Below are 22708 nucleotides of genomic sequence, written 5' to 3'. Positions count from 1 at the left end.
ACTAGCGTCTACTCCACTACAAAAAAATTGTTTGCTTTTCACCCACATTCAGGTTGTTCTGTGAATGCTGTCTGGTTATCTTGGACTCCAGCTACACAGCAGGCCCGGGAAACTAAGCCACACTGGTAGCCCACGGAAATGGTGTGATCGCAAGATAGACCTCGCTCCTGGATCGCCTTCCCCAGGAGACAACAGTCACAACACATCTGCAGGAAGAAAAAAAACAACATTAGACATCACAGGAGCATAAGTCAGTACAGATAAGACAACAAACACTTGGTCCAAAACTGATGCACATGGAGATTTTGAACCAAAAGAGTAGGACAGGGAAGGTTGGATGCTGAGGATGAGGTGATGCAGACAGACAAACACTCAAGCGCTCTGTTTACCACATAAAAAAAAAGAAGATGAAGTGATAAGACACAGCAACTGACAGGCTTCAGACGGATGGAAAACTGGTCAAGAACGACAGTGAGTTAGGGGCAACTGATGAGATGATGATCATCCCCTGTGGCTATAGCATGCTGTCAATCATTCCAGCAGCTCAGTGGGAGGCGAATGAGCGTGTGTGGAGAATGGTTGTGTTGTTTCACTGTGGGTAATGAAATCACGAAAAAACGACAGCAACCTTTGCTCTGTGAGCCTGTACGCATGCGAGTGTCGCGCTGCAACTAACTCATTTTTGACGATTATTTTCTCAATTAATGGGAGTATTTGTTTGGTCACATAATGAAAATGTTGAGTGGTGCTTCCCTACGGAGCCCCCGAAGTGACATGAGAAGAAAAAAAAAATATTTTTTATTTTCAAAGTCGAGATCTCGAGTTTCCCAAAGAAATATGAAAAAAAAAAAATTAGAATTTTTTTTTAATTTTTTTGGGAGATCTCGAGTTTCAAATCGAGATCTCGAGTTTCCCAAAAAAAAGAAAAAAAAAAAAAAAAAAAAAAATTCAATTTTTTTTTTTTTTTCGAGATCTCGACTTTGAATTTTTTTTTTTCTCATGTCACTTCGGGGGCTCCGTACTTCCCAAACCTTGAAATTAAGATTTTCCTAGATGTCTTGTTTTGTCCACAAACCAAAACCTTTTTTTTTTATCAAATGGACATTTAAGAAGCTGAAAAATCACAAAGAAACTCTAAAATAGTTGACAGATCATTTAGTAATCTATAAATAATCGATTAATAGAATAAATTTTTGCAGCCCTACGTGTGTCCGTGTGCATGCTTGTTAATGTTTAGGTTGTGTGGTCTTGACACTTTATTAGAAAACTCATAAAACCACAAAGCTACCTTAGTCAGGATGATGTTATAATGCACAGCAAGATCAGAAAAGCAATTTTAAGCTGTTTATTCCCTCTCAGTAAAACACCTGAGTTGTACTTTTGTTGTATTTTCTGCACCAAACTAAAGTCAGGAAAGGTTAGAGACTTGTATGTACATTATTTGGTCATTATAAGGATTAAATTGACAGCATAGACAGAGAAGATGTGATGCTGTCCTGTATAAAATTGATGTTTAGATAAGAAAAGTTATCTTTGTAAATTATCTTAAGGCAAAAATCTTTTCAGACAAAAGAAAAACAAACCCTGACTTGACTTTACACAGTTGAAGGTGGTGAAACGTTTGCTTTATTCACCTTATCTGGGCATTTTTATGAGCCACCAGCTTAATTTTACCGATCAAGTAAAGACAAGCCACCGACAATTATCTTGTCCTGTCAAGAAAATGCACCAACTTGCATCCTCTCTCTCTCCCTTCCACATTTTGTCAGGCGCCTGTCCTTCGAGACGTGTTGATGTGCGATGTGTTGTGAAAATAAAGGAGCACAAAAGTTTCACTGAGAGGGAATAAAAGGCTAAAAGAAAAGGGCTTGGTGAGCCTGAGGAGGATTTGAGACTCAAAACTTATCATCTGTCTGACAGAAAAATACCCTGCGTGACTGAGGAAATGAAGATGCTCACAGCAATGTTACACATATATCGAACGCATACACGAACACTAAAAATGTACAAGTGTGGCTGTTGCTGCTCTTTGAAACGGGGGAAGCTCATTTCAGGCCCAGTTATTTGCACATAAATTAAAGGAAACGCGATAATTATGTCAAACTGAAATGCTATAATAGGGTTTTTATCTACAGTGTATGTGTATAAACGGAAAATGGGCTACATCACCGAGCAAATAACACACAAAAACCAGCTATATGTCTACACAAAATCTACACAGCAATGAGGCAGAAAAGCTGTCATGTAAGTTTCTGCAACGCTGAATCATCATGCAGAAACCCAGCATCCACACCCGACAACTGCTCCATTGACTCTCAGAGAAGCTCTGAGCTTCCGTGGAAGTGAGGTTTTGGTTAGCCATATTTGTCCAATCACCATTGAGCTCACCACAGTGGGGAAAAAAAAACAATTGAACAGTTGAAGCTGAACTTCAAGTGGATTTACATAAAAAAAATAAACCGCTCATTCTGAACGAACTAATGACACGTTGTAATCGCATTCTAGCTCGTGTTTAGTACTGAAATGTAAGAAAAACACAGAACAGCTGTGCTTCCCTCGATGTCTTTGAGCAATCTCCACCGGTGCACAACTAGTGAACTACAGACCTTTGTAGCCTTGGTCTCGCAGGTGTTGGCGAATAAAGAATCACAGGCTCCTTGGTCTTTGGCCAAGTTGATACCGGTGGTGCACATGTTGTCCTCCAGCACTGTCACACAGCACTGCTCCTGCACTACCCTGTCAGCAGGAAGAAAGAAAACACGACACAAAACACAGGAGGACGATTAAGATGTGGTCGTAAAAAAAAAATTAAAAAAATTACGCAATAAAATTATGAAAACAGATCATTATTTTCTTCCTCTTCACAAAACGAAAGTTATCATTTCAGGAGAGCGGTCGCAAGGGAGCGCCTCACGAAATGGAGGAAATAGAAATACTGATGGATTGTCCATTCATTTGATATGGTTTGATTAATCAATTCACTTCATCCATCGCTCAGTGTTCCTACTTTGTGGCCACTTTAACTGATGTCTTTTCATCACCTTTATATTTATAACTTGAGATTTTAAAACTGGAAGTTCCTCCCCCTCCTGAAGTCGAAATACAACTCTGACTTCAAGTGCAGCCCATTAAAATCAGCATGAGGAGAACTCGATGGGGGATCTCGAACATGTAACACGGTAACAGTCTCTGCGTGGATGAGTGCGATGACTCAGCCCCTGCGTGGGCTCCATGCAAGTTTATTTTGCTGACATCACTGTGTGTAAACTGGATTGTGCAAAGCTTCGCGAGGCCTCTGTTCTGTTGTTTTAGACCCTGAGTGAGATCAACACTTTGCTTTCCAAGGTTAACATTTGTCCACCTCTGTGTCTTCATTTGAAGACATTGCTCTCTCATGATAATAATAATAATAATAATAATAATACCACTAAACCAAATCACTCCCTAAACACAACCCTGCTGCGCCATGTAAGAATGAAGAAATACGTGATAACATGTTACAGATGGGACATACAACATTTCTATTAGAAGAAAAAAAAAAAATAATAATGTAATATACTGTATTTCTAAATCAATCAGTGAAACACTGCATGTTTAAATGCCATATCCATTATCTAGAAGAGACACAGCCGTCTACATTAAAGGAGTATTGTCAAAATAGATTATCAGTATTTAGATGACATCATTTGCTATCTGTTAGCACAGTCCAATCAGTTAAGAGTGGGTTTTCTTTTTTATTATTGTCTCTGTCTCGCTGCAGTTTTACAAGACAGTAAGGACAAGATGTCCCCACCCCCACATCTCCTCTCTCATTTCCAAAAAACCTCTTTATCAATCTCTTTCCACATAAACCGCTGTGGATCTCAATTTCACATCAATGCGCACACCTCCTCCACAGGACCTTTTAAGGGCACAATCATACTTTGTGTTTTTCTTTTCTTTTCTCTGTCTCGTTTTTTTTTGGGTTTTTTTCTCCCTATGGTGTCTGAAGTAGTCAGTCAGATTTCCTGTTATTGCATTTCTCCATCCTCTCTCCATGTTGCGTTTCACCTCTGAGGTATTTCCTGGGTTTTGAAACAACCCCTCCACTGACCCGCCGCGTTCCACCCCCCCAAAAATACACCCTGCTCCCCCTCAAAACCTCTGCCCCCTTCCTCTGCTCCCCCTCACACTATAATTTAGACAAATTTGGGATCAGCACGGGTGGCTCTGGTAAATGTGTTTGCCATCAGCGCTCGTGGCGGCAGATCTCTCTGACTTATGGGCTCCTGAACCTGTGGCAGCACAACATCTAGGGTTACTGGCAGAACTGTAATTATGCCATCACTATTAGTGTTTGCTGTGAAGGGAATAATGGGCCCGTAGATTCATGAGAGTCAGGTAAAACAATCTCACATTAAGAGCCAGACTTCCCCTCCATACGTGGCGCAGTCTAAATACCACAGGAGCTCCTGTGATCATAACAGATAATTAGACAAAGGGATGACTGCAGCAGTTAATTTGCTCTCAGCTTTATAACGTGTAGATTTGTGATGAGGAATAGCAAAAAAAGTAGCACAAAGCACCTGCTGCTTACCTGCAAGTGGTTGACTCAGAGATAAGAGGGAGGGACGCGCAGTCTTCGTTGTCATAGCCTCGCTTCTGTCCATCCTTACAACAGTCCTCTATGGAGATCGGCTCTGTTCCTACAGACAAAAAGAAACAACACAGGGTTCCGGGTTTTTCACTGCACATATATGTTTGCTTTGCGTCGCTTCTTTAAATCGGTAAATGTATGCACATCTCATACACTGCCAGGGTATTTTTTGTACCTCTCATTTGCCACAATGGATTGCTGGATACAGATTACAGACACTTAACACAACTGCATGCATAAAAAATACATCGACAAGAACAGTCATTAACCTTCTTTTGTGTCTAATACCGATATCGCAAACTACCAATTTTAGTCCGACACAGTCATTTTAAACCGTTTACAAACAATGTAGCTGTTAATAAGACATAATTAGCCAACTGTTTAACAAAAATTGGTCTCCCAAAAATGACTCAGCTAAAATGTGACATATAGGATTTTTTTTGGATTGTATTGCAGCTTACATTGTTTTCCATCCAATATCCCATCCAGTGATTTTGACCAGTGTCGAACTGATACTGACCGATACCGATTTCCATCCCCACTTGTCCCGATCATTGCGTTTACGTGTCAGTCCTTTAAGTTATTTTTGAAGCAGATCTGCAGGTTCTTCCCACAGTCCAAATATTGGTGTTAGTGTGATTGTGAATGGTTGCTTTTCTCTGTATGTTGTCTAGGATAAAAAATGTTGGACGGACGGATTGTTTTTATTTTGGCGAAGATAAACATGCTCTTTAAACTCAAACTTTCTTTGTACAAAATCAAAAATGTGTTTTGGCAATTTAGAATGTTAAAAAGGCACTTTTTTTGTTGCCAATGACAATGAATAATGGATGTGTTGTTGCAGACACAATAAAGTATTTTTGTTGTTTTGGTTTTTTTTTCATTTACTGGAGCAAAACCAACCCTGCGGTGATCTCGTTGTTTATTCGTGTGCATTAGGGAGCATGGAATTCTTTGACTCTGTAAACAATCGGCCGACGCAATCAAATCAAATACATTTATTTGACTGTGGTTTTTGTGCCAAACAAACGAAATAGCTTTGGCAAATCAGACGCCTGGACTAGTTTTTCCCTTTGGCTAAATCCAGGACTGTTGCGCCAAATTGTTGTTAACAATTATTCCCAGTCAGGAGGGGAAGAGAAAACAAACTCACCGTGAAATAAATTTTGTTCATCCACTGTAATAGAATATGAAATGTTGCTGGGTTAGTGACGTAATGTTTTGAATTATTAGGAACAGAGGTTGTGAAATGCACTGAACAAAATCCATCTGTTTGAGACGCAACTTCTGCCGTGACACGTCTGGCATGACTAAGCAACTTCACAAACGTTAGTTAGATTAGGTATAGGGAGGACAAGTGTCTGGAATGGCCGATTTCTCTCAAAGGGAACCAGAGGAATTTTATTACAAGCGTTAAATCAAAACTGAGACACAAGCAGGAAAAGTGACGATCACAAACATTTTTATGCACCGATTATCTTTCTAGACTGTTTTTATAATTTAAAAAAAATCGCTGAAAGAAAAAAATATTGAGAAACACTAAGAGTCGCTACTACACAAAGGATGATGGACCTGGCAGAACGGAGAGAATATGGACCGAGGATTTATTACTAGGCAGCCACATTAGCTGACTCACGACCGACTACTGGAAGTCTGGCACATCCCAGAATCTTCAGGCCAATAAACCTCGTAGCAGCTCTGTGAAATGCGATGGCATTTTAAATGCTTTTCACATGGGCCTACCAAGAAGGTTCTCACTGATACTCTGTCTGTGTCTGGGAGAGATAAAGACCTCAGTTCTCAACCTGACTCTGTCATGAACCATTAAAGCTATAATTAAAAAAAAAAAAATGCTTTGTTTTCAGAAGCTGATTATTTCATATTTAATTCATGCCCATTTAAAGGTGTCAATGACCAAATATTGAATAGTAATTCCCCCATACCCATACATATAATGGGCAAGATGTGTGTGTATATGTGTGTGTGTGTTTTCACATTACCAGCACTTGGCTTTCTCTTGCCAAAACGGCTAATTTGTATCGAAACTGGAAAGACATCCAAGGAGCAACGTTTACAAATTCCACCAAATAACTAATTCCCACATGTCGAGGCACGGTTAGAACAGTTTAACTGACAGAAAAGGTTTGTCACATGATAACTGCAGTCCTGTAGAAATGTGCTCTGGAGATTTCTCCACACATGGGTCTCTGCTGCTGATAACAAACTCCGGCTCACTAAACATCACATAGTCATTCCAACGCCACCGCTGTCTGCTGCTTTGCAAACCCAAATTTGAAATCCAGAAGTGCCTCAGAATGTTGTGGTGTCCTTTTTTATCAAAGGAAAACCCAGACGCAGCCACTCTCTAGTCTAGATGCAGTTTTTGCCACAGCGCTGGGTCTCTGCGGATTCCGGTCTTGGACGGCAGTGCTGGTTGTGAGGGCCACTCTGCTTCATCAGAGCTGTGTATGGCAGACGCCTCATGTAAACAAGGTTTAATGAGCCCCCCCTGGTGGAGCTCCACAACAGAAGGGATCATTGGCTGCACTTTTGAGTTTTCCCATTCAGTTTAAATGATATAAACAGCTGTGTTTTACTATCTATCCATTCCTATCTATCTATCTATCTATCTATCTATCTATCTATCTATCTATCTATCTATCTATCTATCTATCTATCTATCTATCTATCTATCTATCTTGATCATCATAATGCAAGTTTCATATTCCTTCTTCCTTCTTGTTGCTTGACAGCTGCCTCAATTTTACCTCAAGGTGACCTGTGAAGCAACACTCCCCCCAACTAGGAAAAAGTGGCCCTGCTGACTGTGAAAATTGCCCCATGTGTGACTGTGTGGGGGGGGGGGGCCCATTTTAATGTTTGGATGTGCTTCCTCCAACACTTTAGTGACCCTGCTGTGGCACCTGGGTATAAATCATTTGCCGTCTTGTCTCGACGACCATGTCCTGGTGAGAAGACCGGTCGTTCTGATAGAGCATCACAGCATACCAAGGTACTTGGCCTTTGGCCTGCAGTGCAGGAAGTACAGAAACCAGGACGGTGGGAACGCTTTACAACTTATGTGTGAAGCTGCATTTCAACACTACTTATTTTGTCACTGTCTAAGGCAACTTTAATCCAGGCTATTAAAGTTAATTTCTTGTCATTTTAGCTGTGCACGTAACAGTAGTGCAGACAGGAGACAGATTTTTCTTATTTTATATACAGTATATACTTTATTAATCCCCTAGGGGTAATTCTTTCTCTGCATTTAACCCGTCCTCTACTAGGAATCTTCCAAGAAGGAGCAGCCACACTGATCATCGCCTGGAGACTCGAACTGGCAACCCTCTGGTTGGCCATGGGCTTCCTTAATGGATAAATATAAAGACACAATGTAGAAACACACATCCCTTGTAATAACAACACTCTTACATATGTTCATCTGTACGTAAAGTGCAAAGTGTGTATGTACAAAATCCTATTTTGTATTTAAAGGTGCCATATGTAAGAATGTGTCCAAAAACTACATTCAAATTCAAAATAATCAAGGTCTTTTAGGTTTCCTTTGCTGACGTAACTGGCAACCCGTGGTTGCTCGGCAGCTGAGACTCTACTGACTGCAATGATTGGTAGATGGCGGTAGGTGGCGCCACATGCCAAAAACATGATTTCAAAACATAAACATGATTTGCAGTCTGCAAAAGATTTTTTTAAATGCAAATATTTTGGCTGTACTGTTGTTGTTGGTGAGTTCAGTTTGTTATATGAACATTATTCCTGAGTCTCTGTGACATATTAGGAGGATTTTATGGTCTGTTGCTTTAGTTTTATTACGTAATGCACCTTTAAATACAAGTGCAAACAGAAAAAAACTAAACAGATTCAACCTTGGATTCAACAATTCGTGATTTGTTTCTTCACATGATAAACACATTACTGGCCTCTCACTGACAACTGTATGAGTTGTTGAGGTAAAAAAAAAAACAACGGAAAGAGACACTGAGTAAGAAATTATGGGAAACACAAGTTCAGTCCAGACCTGCAACACTTTGAAGCAGCCAGCTTTCAAGTGTGCTCTCATCACATGTCCCAACTAGTCCTGTGCCAACTTCATCACCTCCCCCCTGTCTCACTCTTTGTCTGATATCAGTTTGATACAAAAAAAAAATGTTTTTTTTTTTTGTTTTTTTTAAACTTCAACAACAACAAATTAATGTGGTAAAATGAATATCATGAGTACCGGCTTGGCCAAACACTAATTACAAGTTTATGACGTTATTACATAGTAGTAACAGTTTCTTTCACAGAGGTAACTTACCTTGGCCAAGGAGAAGTCCGAACATAGAGCAGAGCAGCACAACGCGCGGATCCATTGAAACAAGAGAGGGATTCAAAAAAACAGAAAAAAAAAAAACAATGCTGATTTAAAGTGCGCCTCCAAAAGCTCTCAGCCTCCCGATCCTGCTGCTTCGTCTTTCCTCTAGGTTGTCTGTATGATTAGCTGTGATACCTTGGAGGAGAAAAAAAAAGACACTACTCAGACACAGAGAGAGAGAGTGGATGTGATAGAGTTGGTGAGTCGCGTTTGCAGCGTGACTGGAGGAATGAGCGTCTAATTATGGCACGGTGAAGTAAAGGGGGGCGGGGCTGCAGGGACCGCAGACGCCGACTTTTTATTTCTAATCAATGCCGAGTTTTCCTTTTCCTGTAGCAACTCCAAAACTGTGATCTCACTTTAAGGATAACACTATTTACAAATATTTCTAGTTAGCAGAGGGGGGAAAAAGTACTAAAATTGTGTAATTGTACTCAAGTATAAGTACCAATACTTTGAGGAAATATTACTAAAGTAGAAGTAAAAGTAGTTATCTGAAAATGTACTCAAGTAGATTACTTTAGTAAAAAGTAGTTAATTTGAAATGTACTTAAAGTAAAAGTTACTTAGTTACTTTGCGTGGGTGAGGGTAGTAGAAATATGACAAGGGGTCAGAAATCCAAAACTATTTTGGAGCTCAAGCGCCCACCACGACACAGGATATTACGCCACTTTTGCATTTGTGTTGTGGCTTTTGCTTTTGTATTTGTGTTGTGGCTTTTGTATTTGTGTTGTGACTTTTGCTTTTGTATTTGTGTTGTGGCTTTTGTATTTGTGTTGTGGCTTTTGCTTTTGTATTTGTGTTGTGGCTTTTGTATTTGTGTTGTGGCTTTTGCTTTTGTATTTGTGTTGTGGCTTTTGCATTTTGTTTTGTAACTAAGTACAATACTTGAGTCAATACGTACTCGAGAAAGATACAAAATCCTGATTTTAAATTGTACATAAAAAAAAATAAAAAACACACAAAAAAAGTATTCAATGCAGTAACTTGAGTAAATGTATTCTGTTACTTTCCACCTCTGCTAGTTAGTTACACTGTAAAAACACACTATAATCTCACACACAAAAAAAAGATATTGATATGATTTATATTTACTGGAAAGTATTAAACCTGAGGGAGAGCAAGTGTCTTCATGCTACTGTGCTGCAAAGTACGCACGTGCACACATGGAGATTTTTCTTGCCATCATTAGAAAAAGTAGACCCTTTTCTGTCTGTGATTAATGATTGCACTGATTGCTCACATCTGGAGCCGGTTTTCAGGTATTTTAAAAATCTGTTGTGGCTATGCCCAGACTGTGAGCTTTGAAACCAATTGGGGTACCTAAAACAATAAATACTTTCACTACAGTGTCAACAACCACGATTCTTCACTATACTCCATTTGGGTTTGTTGTTGCTCGGTGAAAGTGATTCATTGCAACCTGCCTCTGTCCCTCACAGTTTAATCCTTACAGGAGTCTGCACAGCAGCAGACCTACAGCATTTACTGTTCCCAGTCGAGCTCATTTGTTACTTACGTCAATTAAAGCTTTTTAAAAGTATCCAAAAAAAAAAAAATGTGATAATGAGCAGTGAGAAGGAGCTGGATATAAACAAACCGCAAACGCACATGCTTACACACTTCGCCAAAGAATTGGCAAGGAGCAGAGAAATAATTGCTCAGACTGTATTATAAACATTTTGTACCAACCAAGGCCCTCTGCAAATTCAATCAGTCTCCCGATTCTGGGCATGGTGACAGAGAGAGGTTAAACGATCGTCTAATCAGAGCCACATGTCTCCACCACCAGTCTAGCCATTCGAGAAACATCACCAAAGACTTGATATTGGGACACCGCAGGCATACAGGGGAGCCCACAAGTCTATGGCAGTTATAAATGGGTAACAGCGCTGCAAAAGTCTGTGTGTGTGTGTGTGTGTGTGTGTGTGTGTGTGTGTGTGTGTGTGTGTGTGTGTGTGTGTGTGTGTGTGTGTGTGTGTGTGTGTGTGTGTGTGTGTGTGTGTGTGTGTGTGTGTGTGTGTGTGTGTGTGTGTGTGTGTGTGTGTGTGCGATGAGTTGTGTGTCTGTATCCTTCAGACCACCACAGCTTTCCTGTAACAGAACCCTAGCAAAAAACAATAAATATATAATTTATACAATGACAATATTGTTTCGCAAGATTCAGCCCATTCGCCAAAAATGACATAGAGCCACGGAACGAAAAATCCGTGATGGAATGGGTGTTTGTGTGACTTCCGCGCAGTCACTTGTCTTCCATTATTTCACAATATGGGAGAGTATGATCATTTTGCAGAACCACCTTTATTTAATGCTTGTCTCGTAGGCTTACGTTAAACCAACAAATCCCTCTTGATCCCTCCATGGGATAATCCGTCCATAGTTGGGTCATAAATCAACAAGTCTCTGGTTTCACTTTGTGACTTGGTAGAGCAGGAGATGCAGTATACGGAAATATGGGAAATATGTGTAGATGTGAGGTTTCTATACGTAACCTAAACAGATATTCTGGAAATGAATCAATACCATTACAAATATGCACTATTAGAAACAAATCTGAGTCATAAAAGTAGATGTTTTACCAAAGCTGATTATGTGTCAAGGATGTGGTAATTACCCCCCTCCGATGTAACAACTGCCAACCAACTGTTGACCAGCTGTTAATCTTATCTTTGTCAAAGTGAAGTGCAGATAAAAGCCCCCCCAAAAAGGCCATATCAGGCATTAAGAACGCCCCAAAGTGAGAGTTTGGCCGTTGCCAGGCCCCCGGAAACCACATGCCCAGACCCAGCCATGCCTCACTTCACCCCTTCTCTCCTGACACCGATCAACATTAAATGCTTTAACAAGAAACAGCAGCACGAGCTGACCCCTTACGCTCATAACAGTAGGAAATTGGACTGACCAAGGTCGCATTCAGACAGTGCTAATCTTGTTGTGGGGGATGTGGTACACTTCCTTTGAAGCTCAACAAAGCTTGTCTTGCCACATCTGCGTCAATCAACACAGAAGGGCTTCTAACACAGCCAGGCAGACTGAGGGCCCCCCCCCCCCCCAACGTCTCATACACTTTATTAAATACAAGCACAAAACTTGTTAAAGGAGCTACTAACAGTCCCCAAGAGAGTTGTAATCAGGTTTGTATAATACTTTAAAGTTTTCAAAGGGGGATATTGGGACTCCATTACCTTGCAGTCATGAGGTAAGGGACTTGTATAAGATTAGTAAACACCTGCATGTGGACTTACATGCAAGAAATGTTCTGGCTTGTAGAGTTTAGTAAAAAAATAAAGTTTTTAAATAAGCTTAATCATAATTCGAAGTATATTTGCCCATACTGAACCATGGTTTGTCAGAATAAAATGCTGAAAATCTGTTGATTTGTTGACTTGTTTTAATACAAATTCATAAACAGATAATATATACAGTACATTAGATGTGCAGTTCTGCTCCACGTTAAAGAAAACGGACAAATCAGACCAAGATATACAGCATGACATTGTGTGACATTTGAAATGGTCTGTGGTTTCATAAAAAACTCCTCGGCATGTTCCCTTTATGTTGTCATTTTACTTGCCTTCGGGGTAAGCGGGGCGGGTTATGACCCATTTTAGTCCCCATTAAAACAGACCACAAACAATAAGGCTTGTAATTATCACCCTTTTCTAATCACTGCTATATTCACACACGGAGCACACACAACGGGAAACACACACACACACACCAGACCGGGACCAAACCAGCGGTCGGTTTAAGACATACGGTAAGAATGAATGAATGATGTTCATGTACAAAAACTTGACTTTTCGTTGTTACACCATTAGCTGTAACACAGTTAAGTCCCGGGAACATAGAAGTTTCTTTGGTGACCTGGTTCCAATTTTGTCATCATGTAACGACTTCAAATATGTGTCATAAATGTCTGTAATAAAACGCTTCACACACCACATAATAGCTGGTTGCTGGTAGTTTTCGTATTATTAAAAGCATTAGGAGCATTTGTGCTTTTATACTACTGCCTCCTCTCCATTGAAACAGTTTGGTGCATCCTGTGAGTATGAACGTGTGCGCTGGCACTTTGCAGGGTGGGGGATTTTGTCGGGAGATGACACTTCTTGAGAGTCTGAGTGGTCTGCGGGTTTTATCTCCGGTTGTATTTCTGGGAAGGTTTGGTCAGAAAAGAGGGTCATCAGGTGCTCCTCAAACAGCTCCATGAGCTTCCGGCCTGCCGTGGCGTCCTCTGTGTTTGCCTGACACTGAAATCAGAAGACAGATTTGTCACCAAGTGCCAGGATTTGTATGATACTGAAAAAAAAAATCCACCGTACCTCACTGAGGACTCCACGATTCCTGAAGATGAGCCTGATGTCGGATACAAACTCCGCGGTGCTTTGGTAGTGCAGACTGTGTTTAGCATCCAGACGTCTCCTCACAGTTAAAAGATTGATCTGCCCATTTATAGTCGGACTGTTATTAGCACGTGCCTACAGTATTTAGAAAGGGAGAGATAATAATAAGACTACAACTTCATGGGCAGATGGTAAAGTTCAATCTCATATTTGTAAGGTATGATATGTATGAGAACAACAGGTACTGGACTGAAGTTAAAGTTCATAATAAATAGACTCTTCATGATTTAAGCTGATGCTTCTGATTTATACTTGTGTCTTTAGTGGTAAATAATATAGCATATTACATAAATTAATCAAAACAACAATGTGACACTAATGTGGTGAACTTTGAAGTCTCTGACGTCAGACGTCGTGCTTCCAGACTCACCAAGTGGGCTCCGGTCTCTCGCAGGTTTGAACTCTGGTAATCGCAAAGAAAGTGCAGCAACAGCCTCTCACACTTCTGCAGAGGGAGGAAAAGACACCAGATGTTGATCAGATGTCGACTGATGATGATAGAAAAAAACAACATGTACAGATGATTATGAGCAACATATTAATATGGCATTTATCTGTGTTGTCACAGACAATGATTCACAGCCGTTTAATTACTATTAAACACATCAAAGCATTGCTTAATTCATTAAATGTTTCTCTGTGAATATGAGTAAAAAAAAAAAAATACTCCTTTAATCTATGAGTATCACACAAAGACTTACACATGTCTGTATAAGACTGATGTTTTGCTCTTACTGGAGCACACGATATATGCATAGTTATTTTCATTTAGTTACAATGGCTTTCTTATGGCTTGTGCATTCATTTATTTAATTCAGATCAACGAACAAGAAGAATGTGGGTTACTCAGGTTATCTGATGGTTGAGGTTGGATTCTAGAGGAAGCACAGATCATTTGAGCAAAAGCTAGAGTACATTTGACAAAAGTGATGCACTATCTATAGCATTCAAACTTTCAATCTAACCAATTTCTTATTATACTGAATACAATTCCAAAAACTTTATTGTAACCACTCCAGTAACATCTTAAAAGATACTGACTCGTTTGTCCTCGGGAGAGAGTTCTCCTTCCGAGTCAAATTCCTTTTTTACTGTTTTCCTCTCAGGTTCGCTGACACAATCGTACTCCGTCTCAGGCTGCGACGGATCACGGCAGAAAGAGCAAAACCACTTCCCGCTGTAAGCAGACAGTCGGGGAAAGGGGATGTGCATTAACAAGTGAATATTGCTGCTGTGGAAATGAAAACGTCATGCTTTTAACGTGGGCCAAGGTTACCTGGGAGATTTGAGGAGAGATGGAACATGGCACACGGGGTGAAACACTCTGAGACAGCGTTCACAGCACACCAGGTCGCCTCCACTCTGACACACAGCACACAAGACGTCATTAGAGTCTTCTGGTCTTGCTTGGTTTTGGTCTACTTGCTGTTCGCTCCCCCTCCTCTGGTCCCACGGTCTGCTTGGAAGCTTTGACAGGCTTTGGAGTCTGTTGTCTGAACTTTGAAGATGAGTTGGGACTTCACCTTGTGCACTGATTTGTGGGTGTTCACCAGTGCTGTCAGGGAGACTGGCTCTTTGTTTGTTTTCCACCTGAATCCACAAAAACAAAGATAATCTATGACAACATATTTTGCATTAAGCTCAATCCTTGTAAGTCAGATGAGGCCAGGAGGTTGCCATAAAGGTCAAGAGTACAGTCAGGATCAGAGGGAAATTCTGATTTTATATAAACATGATTTCAGTTTTAATGATTTTGATCATCATTGATGTGGTAAATAAACAGATGGGCAAAGAAAAACACGAGCAGCCCTAAGACCATTAAATTAACCACAAGGAAAACATTAAAACTGTTATTACAGTTGTGCCCATATGCAGATGTTATGGAAAACAGTGGATTATTATTGATGTTATTAACTATAAATCAGATGTGGCAACGATTTTTGGCTTGTTTACAAAGTGCTTCACCACCGACCTCCGTTTTCCTAATATCACAACTACTTTTTTGTGTCTAAAAACAAAATCAAAAAAATGAACTCTATACATAGCTACTGTCATCTTCTGGCTCATCTTTGATGACGATGGCAGGCCCCGGCGACGACCTTCGTCTTTTCTTGACAGCTGAGCCCGTCATCACTCCACTCGCCTGTTGTGTTTCTGGAGGTTTCCAAGAAACAGTCCTTGGAAACAACACGACAACGGCAAAAATTCACATGCAAAGACCAAGGACAAGGGGACTGAGGTCGTAGGATAGTACTTTTGAGTGAGCGTGTGTTTGCGTGTCCGTACCATAACTTCTCCACTTGGAAGTATTCTGGCGAAGGCTGTCGCCCTCGCACTTGAAAGAAATTGAAATCTGTTTGCTCATTGACAATAAAATACAAACACACTGCATGTCACTTGGATATAAAAACTGGGTAACGCTTTCTTTTTTACAGACCCCTAATTACCAGGTATTTACCTGGTAAATTCATGGTAACACAAACGTGTTACTAGGTAGTTACCAATGGTAATAAGAAAGTAAATACAATGAAACTATGGCTAGCATACTGGACATTTACCTGGTAACTCAATCTTGATTTACCATACATATAACGGGGAAATAATTACCTGCTTATTATCAGTGGTAATTTTCCAATAACACAATTTAATTTACCAGGTAATTACCCTGTATTTTGGCCATGGTTTCATTTTTCTTACCTTCTTATTACAGGCTAATACCTAGTAAAAAAAATTTGTTACCATATATTTACTGGGTGAATAGCTATTTATTAGGGGACTGTAGCTACCTGCTTATTACCAGCTTATAACCTAATAACACACTATAATTTACTATATAGTTACCAGGTAAATACCCACCATTTTGGCCATAGTTTAATTGTACTTACCTCATTATTACCCACAGTATTTACCCAATAACACACTATAATTTACTATAGTTACCAGGTAAATGCCCAGTATGTTGGCCATAGTTTCGTAATTACCGAGTAAGACTTTTAGGTGACCATGAATTTACCAGGTAAATACCTGGTAATTAGGGGACTGTAAAAGAAAGCGTTACCAAAAACGTTTAAAAAAATGACGCAGACATACCATTTCTCTGAGGATAGTTTGGTTTCAGCACATCGCTCTTGTTCAGATACGTGGGCTCAATCTAAACATAATAATAATACTCTTCAAAATAGCACAAAAACGTCATGGTGTCGTATGTCAATAGGGGGATTAACTCACGGTCTGTCCTGACTGAGATGAACTCACGCCACCAACGATGGGTGGCAATGGTGTGATTTGTAAATACAACGGTGAAGAGGAAGCTACATCCGCAGGTTTATCTTGGTACTTGGAGCTGCTAACCACCGCCCTCAGAGGCTACAGAGGAAAGAGGGAGAAACGGAGAGAAATGCTTCAGTAATTGTGTAATTGTTTATTTAAAACCAGCAAAGTGTTCTTAAATCCGCCTCAGACGTTATTAGGTATGAGTTTGTCTTTTTGTAAGCAGCATTGCTGATATAATAAAGGACAGATTTGGTGAAATCTTCTACAAAGGTCTGTATGGCCCAAGGAAGCAATTATAGGATTGTATAGGAACTGTGATCCAGACAAAGATCTGGATCAAGGATATTGCCCCGGATTAACAATTTTCAAATAAATTGTTACCCGTTCAAGATAGGAAAATTTATACTGTGGGAATCTGAGCAGCCTTGGCAGAGTTTTGTTCTCTTTGAGTGCCTCCTTTTTATTATAGTTTGTTATTTCTCTTCGGAGAAAAACTAATATGCTGCAGATATTCTGTGACTTGCCTCACCATGTTGGCTTTTAACGTTCATTAAAATTACACCAACAAAAAGGGTTCATAGAGAGTTGTAGACTTGTAAATTGTGCATATATTTCAGGGTGATTAAACCGACAGCTCACCACAGCAAAATTTCGAACCCAGTTTAGAACTCTGAAAAATAATTATTCCAACTTTAAATATGCATTGTTTTACGATTAAAAACCAGCATCAATCAGGTGTATATTTATTTACCGCTATTTAGAACAGTTGAAAGTTCACCCTGCAGCTGCAACAGCTTGTTCACATCAGTACGTCACAACTTTTGTGTGCACTTCACAAGCCAGTATTGTCCTGTGACATGACTTTGAACCAAAACACACTGCAAACTAGACTAAACAACTTGGATGAGATATTATCAACGCAGAAAAACATGGGCTTGTCCTCCACTGTTTCACGTTGGCTGCTGTTTTACTGCAAGTTTTTTTTTTTTTTGCTGTTTTATTTGATGTCTCATGCTCAGACTAAAATTCATCATGACAAGAAAAGACATAGATGGCCCAGGATGTGAAGGCTGTCAGCTCTATTTAGGACAACGCCATCTACTGTCAGAGCTGGTTAAGAGAGGTTGTCCATCAAACAGTCACAAACACACTTAAGCGCTCATGGGAAGGCGCACTAACCCGGGGTGTAAACCCAGGACTCGGTACGGAGCTTGTTGGGCTGGTGTGGTTGAGGGGAGGCTCCATAAACCTACGGCCTGGTTGAGGCGGCCCAATGTGGGAGGGAGAGCCTCCCTGCAGAGGCCCTGGTACCGTTCGTTGTAGTCGAACGCTCTGGTACCACGACCACGGTGGAGGAGGAGGAGGAGGAGGAGGAGCCTGTGGTTGCCAAAGGGCCTGCGGGTTCAGCTTGTCCACCTGTAACTGGAGCTGAGCTAGAGTATTAACTGGAGCTCCGAGAGCAAAGCTGCGGGGTGAGCCTGAGGGTGCGTGCCCACGGTGGGGCAGCTGATGAGGGATACCCTGAAAACCAACCAGCTGGTGGCCTGGTATGCTCTCTATCACTAAAGAGCCTGAGGGGACAGAGAGAGACTGGATAAGCATAACAATAATACAGAAAAAAACTCAGCCAGAGAACTCAGGGAAAGAAAAGGTTTGGGCAAGTAATATAAAACAAGTTTGGTCAGTATTAATGCTGGAAATCCATGCCATACTGCATGCAAATAACGTTATCTATTTATTTATCAGTTATTTTGTCAAGTGAGACACTTTGGAATGTGTTCACACTGTTACACTATAGCTGTTGAATGATTTACTGTCAAAAAAGTAAAATGGAATACACCAAGGTCAAAATCTGGTGAACATATTTGATAATAATAATAAGGCATCCACTTTATTTTACATGTATAGCTCTCATATTGTATATAACATGATAGTAGTGTAATTTTTCTTACCCAGATCAATATTTGAGGCCCAATACGAGGATCGGCACTGGAAGTGAACAGTGCTCTGTGGTATAAATGAGGTACTGCATTTTGCCCGAAGGAGGTTTTCAATCTGAAACAGAATCTGCGACAGAAGGGATGTTATTAATCATTTTTTTTTTCGAGGCTGTTGACTGTTACAAAAGGCATATGCTCCAATTTCTTCGCGTGCAAACAGGCTCTCACTTGTGTGTTGTTTTCACTTTGGGGGCGAACGACACATGATGACATGATGCTGTTCAGTGCATTAATATTCAGGCAGGTCTTACCAGCCGCTTGCTGTACAAAAAGCCCGTGCCCCCATTCTTGGCTGTGGCCCATTTGGTAAATTTGATGACATGATCCAGGTGTCTGGACAGATAGCCAACGTCCTCGTGTTGTTTTCGCAAGACACTCTCGTGATCCTTTGTTACAGCCTGGGAGAAACATGAATAAATGAAAAATCTGCAGGCTAATGTTCAGACAGCTTGAGGGAATGTGCTCTGGGCCTGAGGGTAAGAGAGCCGCGTCTGAGTTTGCAAGGAAGTAAAGTTCTGGAATCGACGCCATAGAAAACTACAACTCCATTTTGTTCGACATTCAGCTTCCCTACTTTCTAAAACATACCTCGAGCTGATTAAAAAGCATATTGCCCTTCTTGTTTATCTCGAGGATCAAACTGCAGACGGACTTTTTTATTTCATCATGAACAGACGTACGGTTCTGATCAACCCGAAGAAGTCTGCAAGACATGAACATCACCACTGTCAATAAATCCAGATGTTACACGTCACATGCAGAACGACATACCCTATTTCAAAACACATTTTGTTCCCAGTTAATTTCCCAGTTCTTGCTTATGAAATACTAAAGACAAAAATCAAATACTAGTGGACATGCACACCAACGTACCCATTGTTTATGGCGTTTGACACGTCTTCAATTAGTTTCTTTTTCTCCTGCAGCTGAAGGGTCGCTCTCTCCATGCGCTGTTTGTGGTTTTTATGAGCATCTTCAAGAAACTGGTAACTGATCCAAAAGAACATTGTGTCACTGATTTTCCTAATATCGTATACGTTACAAGTACAAATATTCAAGTAGGTACAAATATGTTAATCATATGCAACTGTTAGGAGAAACTCGGCATGTATACACACACACAGGTGTGTGCATAAACATGACGATATCACATTGTGGTGCGGTGACGTTGTGTCTGTACTTGTGGTCCTTGTGCTTCACGAGTTGGCAGTCACGGCAGGTGAGCTGATCGCAGGTCTCACAGAACAGCTTCAGCGGCTCCTGTTTGTGGACGTCACAGAACACTGGCCTCTGAGTCGACGTGACGTGGACCTCTAGAAAACAACAGCATGCCGCGTATTCAATCCACTATCTTTGGCTTAAACTGCGGTTTAAAAAGAATAGGTAAGGTAAGGTAGTATAATATCTGAAGGTTTCTTCATTTGACCCCCCCCATGACCTCATGTGGAGGATAAAGCAGTAGAAAATGGATGGATTGTTCCTTCATTTGATGTAGTGGTTAATATTTAAATGGAATTGTGTCAATGCAGGTCTGTACAAGTGCAGCAGTCTGAGATACACTGTACTCTTTCAAATAGCTGGGGAATCAGTGGAATTTTACAGGTTTACATTTTTCTTATATAAAAATCTTGACATTTCAAAATATGGGCCAATAACATTTGAAGCTATCGGTAATACATGTTGGCTGCTTCTTTTCAAACAACACAAGTGTTTTACTTTAATTTCTATATTACTTTCCTCAGCTAAAGCGATTAGCAGTGTTAGACTTGCTCACACGACCACAAAGTGTGATTAAATTACAGTTGTGTTTCTTCTGGCCTAATAGAATAGAAATACTTTAAGGTTGTAGTTATGTTTATTCTAACTATTAATAATTGAAGTGCAATCCTTTGTCAGGACCAGAAGTCCTTGTGGGGACCAAAACCTGGTCCTAATGAGGTGGAACCTCATTTCTGGGGAACTGGTTGAGTTTAGGGCTAAGATTTGAATTGCAATTAGGTTAAGGTTAGTGTCACTGATGTATTCACCTCAAAAATCAGTTACATTGGTGTTGACAACAACAGCAAATTGACATCTGCAAAACAGTTCTTATAAAATCTTTTTAGCCATGGAAACACCAAGTGTCTCACAGACAAAAATACCTTGAGATACTTCTGTCTTGTGTCTGATGTTGTGGTCTTTGGTGAATTTGACCCTCTGGTGGGCCTCCACACATGTGGCACAGAGGTACTCGACACAGTCCACGCAGAATCCAGCAGACTCAGTGTTGTCTTCGCAGGTCATGCAGAGCTACAGACAAACAAAGACATGCATCATTAATCTGCACAAATGGCATCAGAGTGGGAAAAAATCTGACACGGCTAAATGTTTGCCATGTGCGATATGAGCAGGTCTGCTGTCAAACATGCAAATGATCATATTGTGGACCTTGTCCTTAAAAAAACAACAAGAGAAACAAGGCTGCCTAACTTGGAGCGTCCTCTCCACTGCTGTGCTGCCGGGAGCCTCAGCTGAGTCCTTCACAAAGACGTTTTCCACCACGTCCGCCTCCATGCACTCCTGCCTGCACACCGGACAGCGGATCACATTCACTGCAATCAAACGCAAATGTGTTCGTGGTCAAATCAAGGTTAAACGGATATTTGAGGGGAAAAAAAAACATCTTGATACCTGTCAGCAGACATATACAACCAAAAGACAATCCATACACAGGAGTAAAATCTACGTCTCCCAGACTTGTCCGAAGCTGAGATTTATACTTCAGCAACAATGAAGCACAACATTTAAGTAAAGGCATACTTAAACTACTTTAGCCCCATTTAGAAAGAAATGAATAATAAATAAATATGTGCAATATTTAAGATAAGTGTCACTACTTCTTACACAGCTGTGATGTGATAAAATGTGTAACATTTACATTATTTAATTTATTTTTAAAATAAAATGTTCTCATCTTTTCTGATCTTGTCGCAGGTTGCAGCCGATCGTCTTTACTTGATTCATCGTGACTTCTTTTTCGTAATATTACAAATTTATTCTCATAATATTTATGACTTTATTATCATAATATTCCAACTTAATTCTCGCAATGTTAAAATTTTATTCTCATAATATTAAGACTTTATTCTCTTAATCTTACAACGTATTCAGTTTGGCCCTAATACTCTGTCATAATAGTCTTTTTACCAGACCAAACACATTGTAAATGTGGTAAATACAACATTGTTTTATATCCCGTTCTGAGAAACACTTGCAATACCTCCCAGGTCCACCAATGGGCCGCGGACCACACTTTATGAAACCCTGATGTACACTTAAAATATCACCAATGAACTCTTTATATCGCTCTGACGCCATTCAAAGTCCACACACACGGTTGTAAACAAATGCACTCACGTGGTTTGCTGTCGGAGCTTTGCAGCGCTGTCATGGCCAAGACCCTGGAGGGAGAAGGTAAACATCTGTGACAGAAAGAGTGCAGACACGGCAGGAGTCTGGGTTCACGGCTGTGGAACTTCAGGTGGCAAACTGGGCAAGAGTCCAGGTCAATTTGTTCGCTGGCTTTTCCTGACTTCTCCTGCACACGCATGTTTTCAGCCTCGCTTTCAACTGTGAGGACAGAAGAAGCTCCCGCTGACTCCGCTCTTCCATCCATTTGCTGCACTTGACCAAAGATCCTCATCAGTGAACGCACGCAGGTGACTCCACTGTCCACGGAGACATCATCCTTCTTCCTCTTTTTTTTTTTTTTAATTTAGCGTCTTATCGAGGTCTGTAAATGCTTCTTTGCACCGACAAGAAGTGGCACTACTGGGGATAAAATACACAATACGCCCGCGTGAGGGTGTCACTCACACCACCATCCGTGTGCCGCAGATACTGCAACTGTCTCTTCTGCACAGTGCGCACCGCACGCACGAGAGGGGTGGGGTCAAAACAGTGCGCGTGCTGATGAGAGTGATGATCAGGACAAACTCCACAGGTCAGAGGCTCTTTGTGGTACTTGTTATA

At 40.6% G+C, this 22708-nt stretch overlaps 2 protein-coding genes across 3 annotated transcripts in view; both read right to left on the bottom strand.

Annotated features, from left to right (window-relative positions):
- Positions 1-9163, bottom strand: part of fbln1 (fibulin 1) — a 31766-nt gene extending 22603 nt beyond the window's left edge. For both annotated transcript variants that reach the window (XM_083894063.1, XM_083894064.1), the window contains exons 1-4: positions 8958-9163; positions 4577-4685; positions 2607-2736; positions 47-206 (exon numbers count right to left, since the gene is read on the bottom strand). In XM_083894063.1, the coding sequence (XP_083750189.1) occupies positions 47-206; positions 2607-2736; positions 4577-4685; positions 8958-9012 (454 nt within the window). In that variant the 5' untranslated portion in view covers positions 9013-9163. The remainder of the gene's footprint in view (positions 1-46; positions 207-2606; positions 2737-4576; positions 4686-8957) is intronic.
- A 3859-nt stretch (positions 9164-13022) lies between these two features.
- Positions 13023-22286, bottom strand: LOC310930667 (transcription intermediary factor 1-alpha-like; the record flags this gene model as incomplete). Its single annotated transcript, XM_083893709.1, has 17 exons — positions 13023-13265; positions 13344-13499; positions 13795-13869; positions 14466-14601; positions 14701-15014; positions 15466-15601; positions 15711-15784; positions 16653-16790; positions 17877-18268; positions 18650-18764; positions 18949-19095; positions 19286-19400; positions 19571-19687; positions 19878-20010; positions 20839-20986; positions 21167-21288; positions 22094-22286. 17 exons carry the CDS (start codon positions 22284-22286, stop codon positions 13023-13025), a joined length of 2754 nt encoding a protein of 917 aa, XP_083749835.1.
- Between the last annotated feature and the right edge of the window lie 422 nt (positions 22287-22708).

Source organism: Microchirus variegatus (assembly GCF_963457635.1).
Source record: "Microchirus variegatus genome assembly, chromosome: 8".
NCBI classification, from domain to species: domain Eukaryota; kingdom Metazoa; phylum Chordata; class Actinopteri; order Pleuronectiformes; family Soleidae; genus Microchirus; species Microchirus variegatus.
The sequence above is the reverse complement of the archived record's forward strand: the minus strand, read 5'-3'. Positions and strand labels throughout refer to the sequence as shown.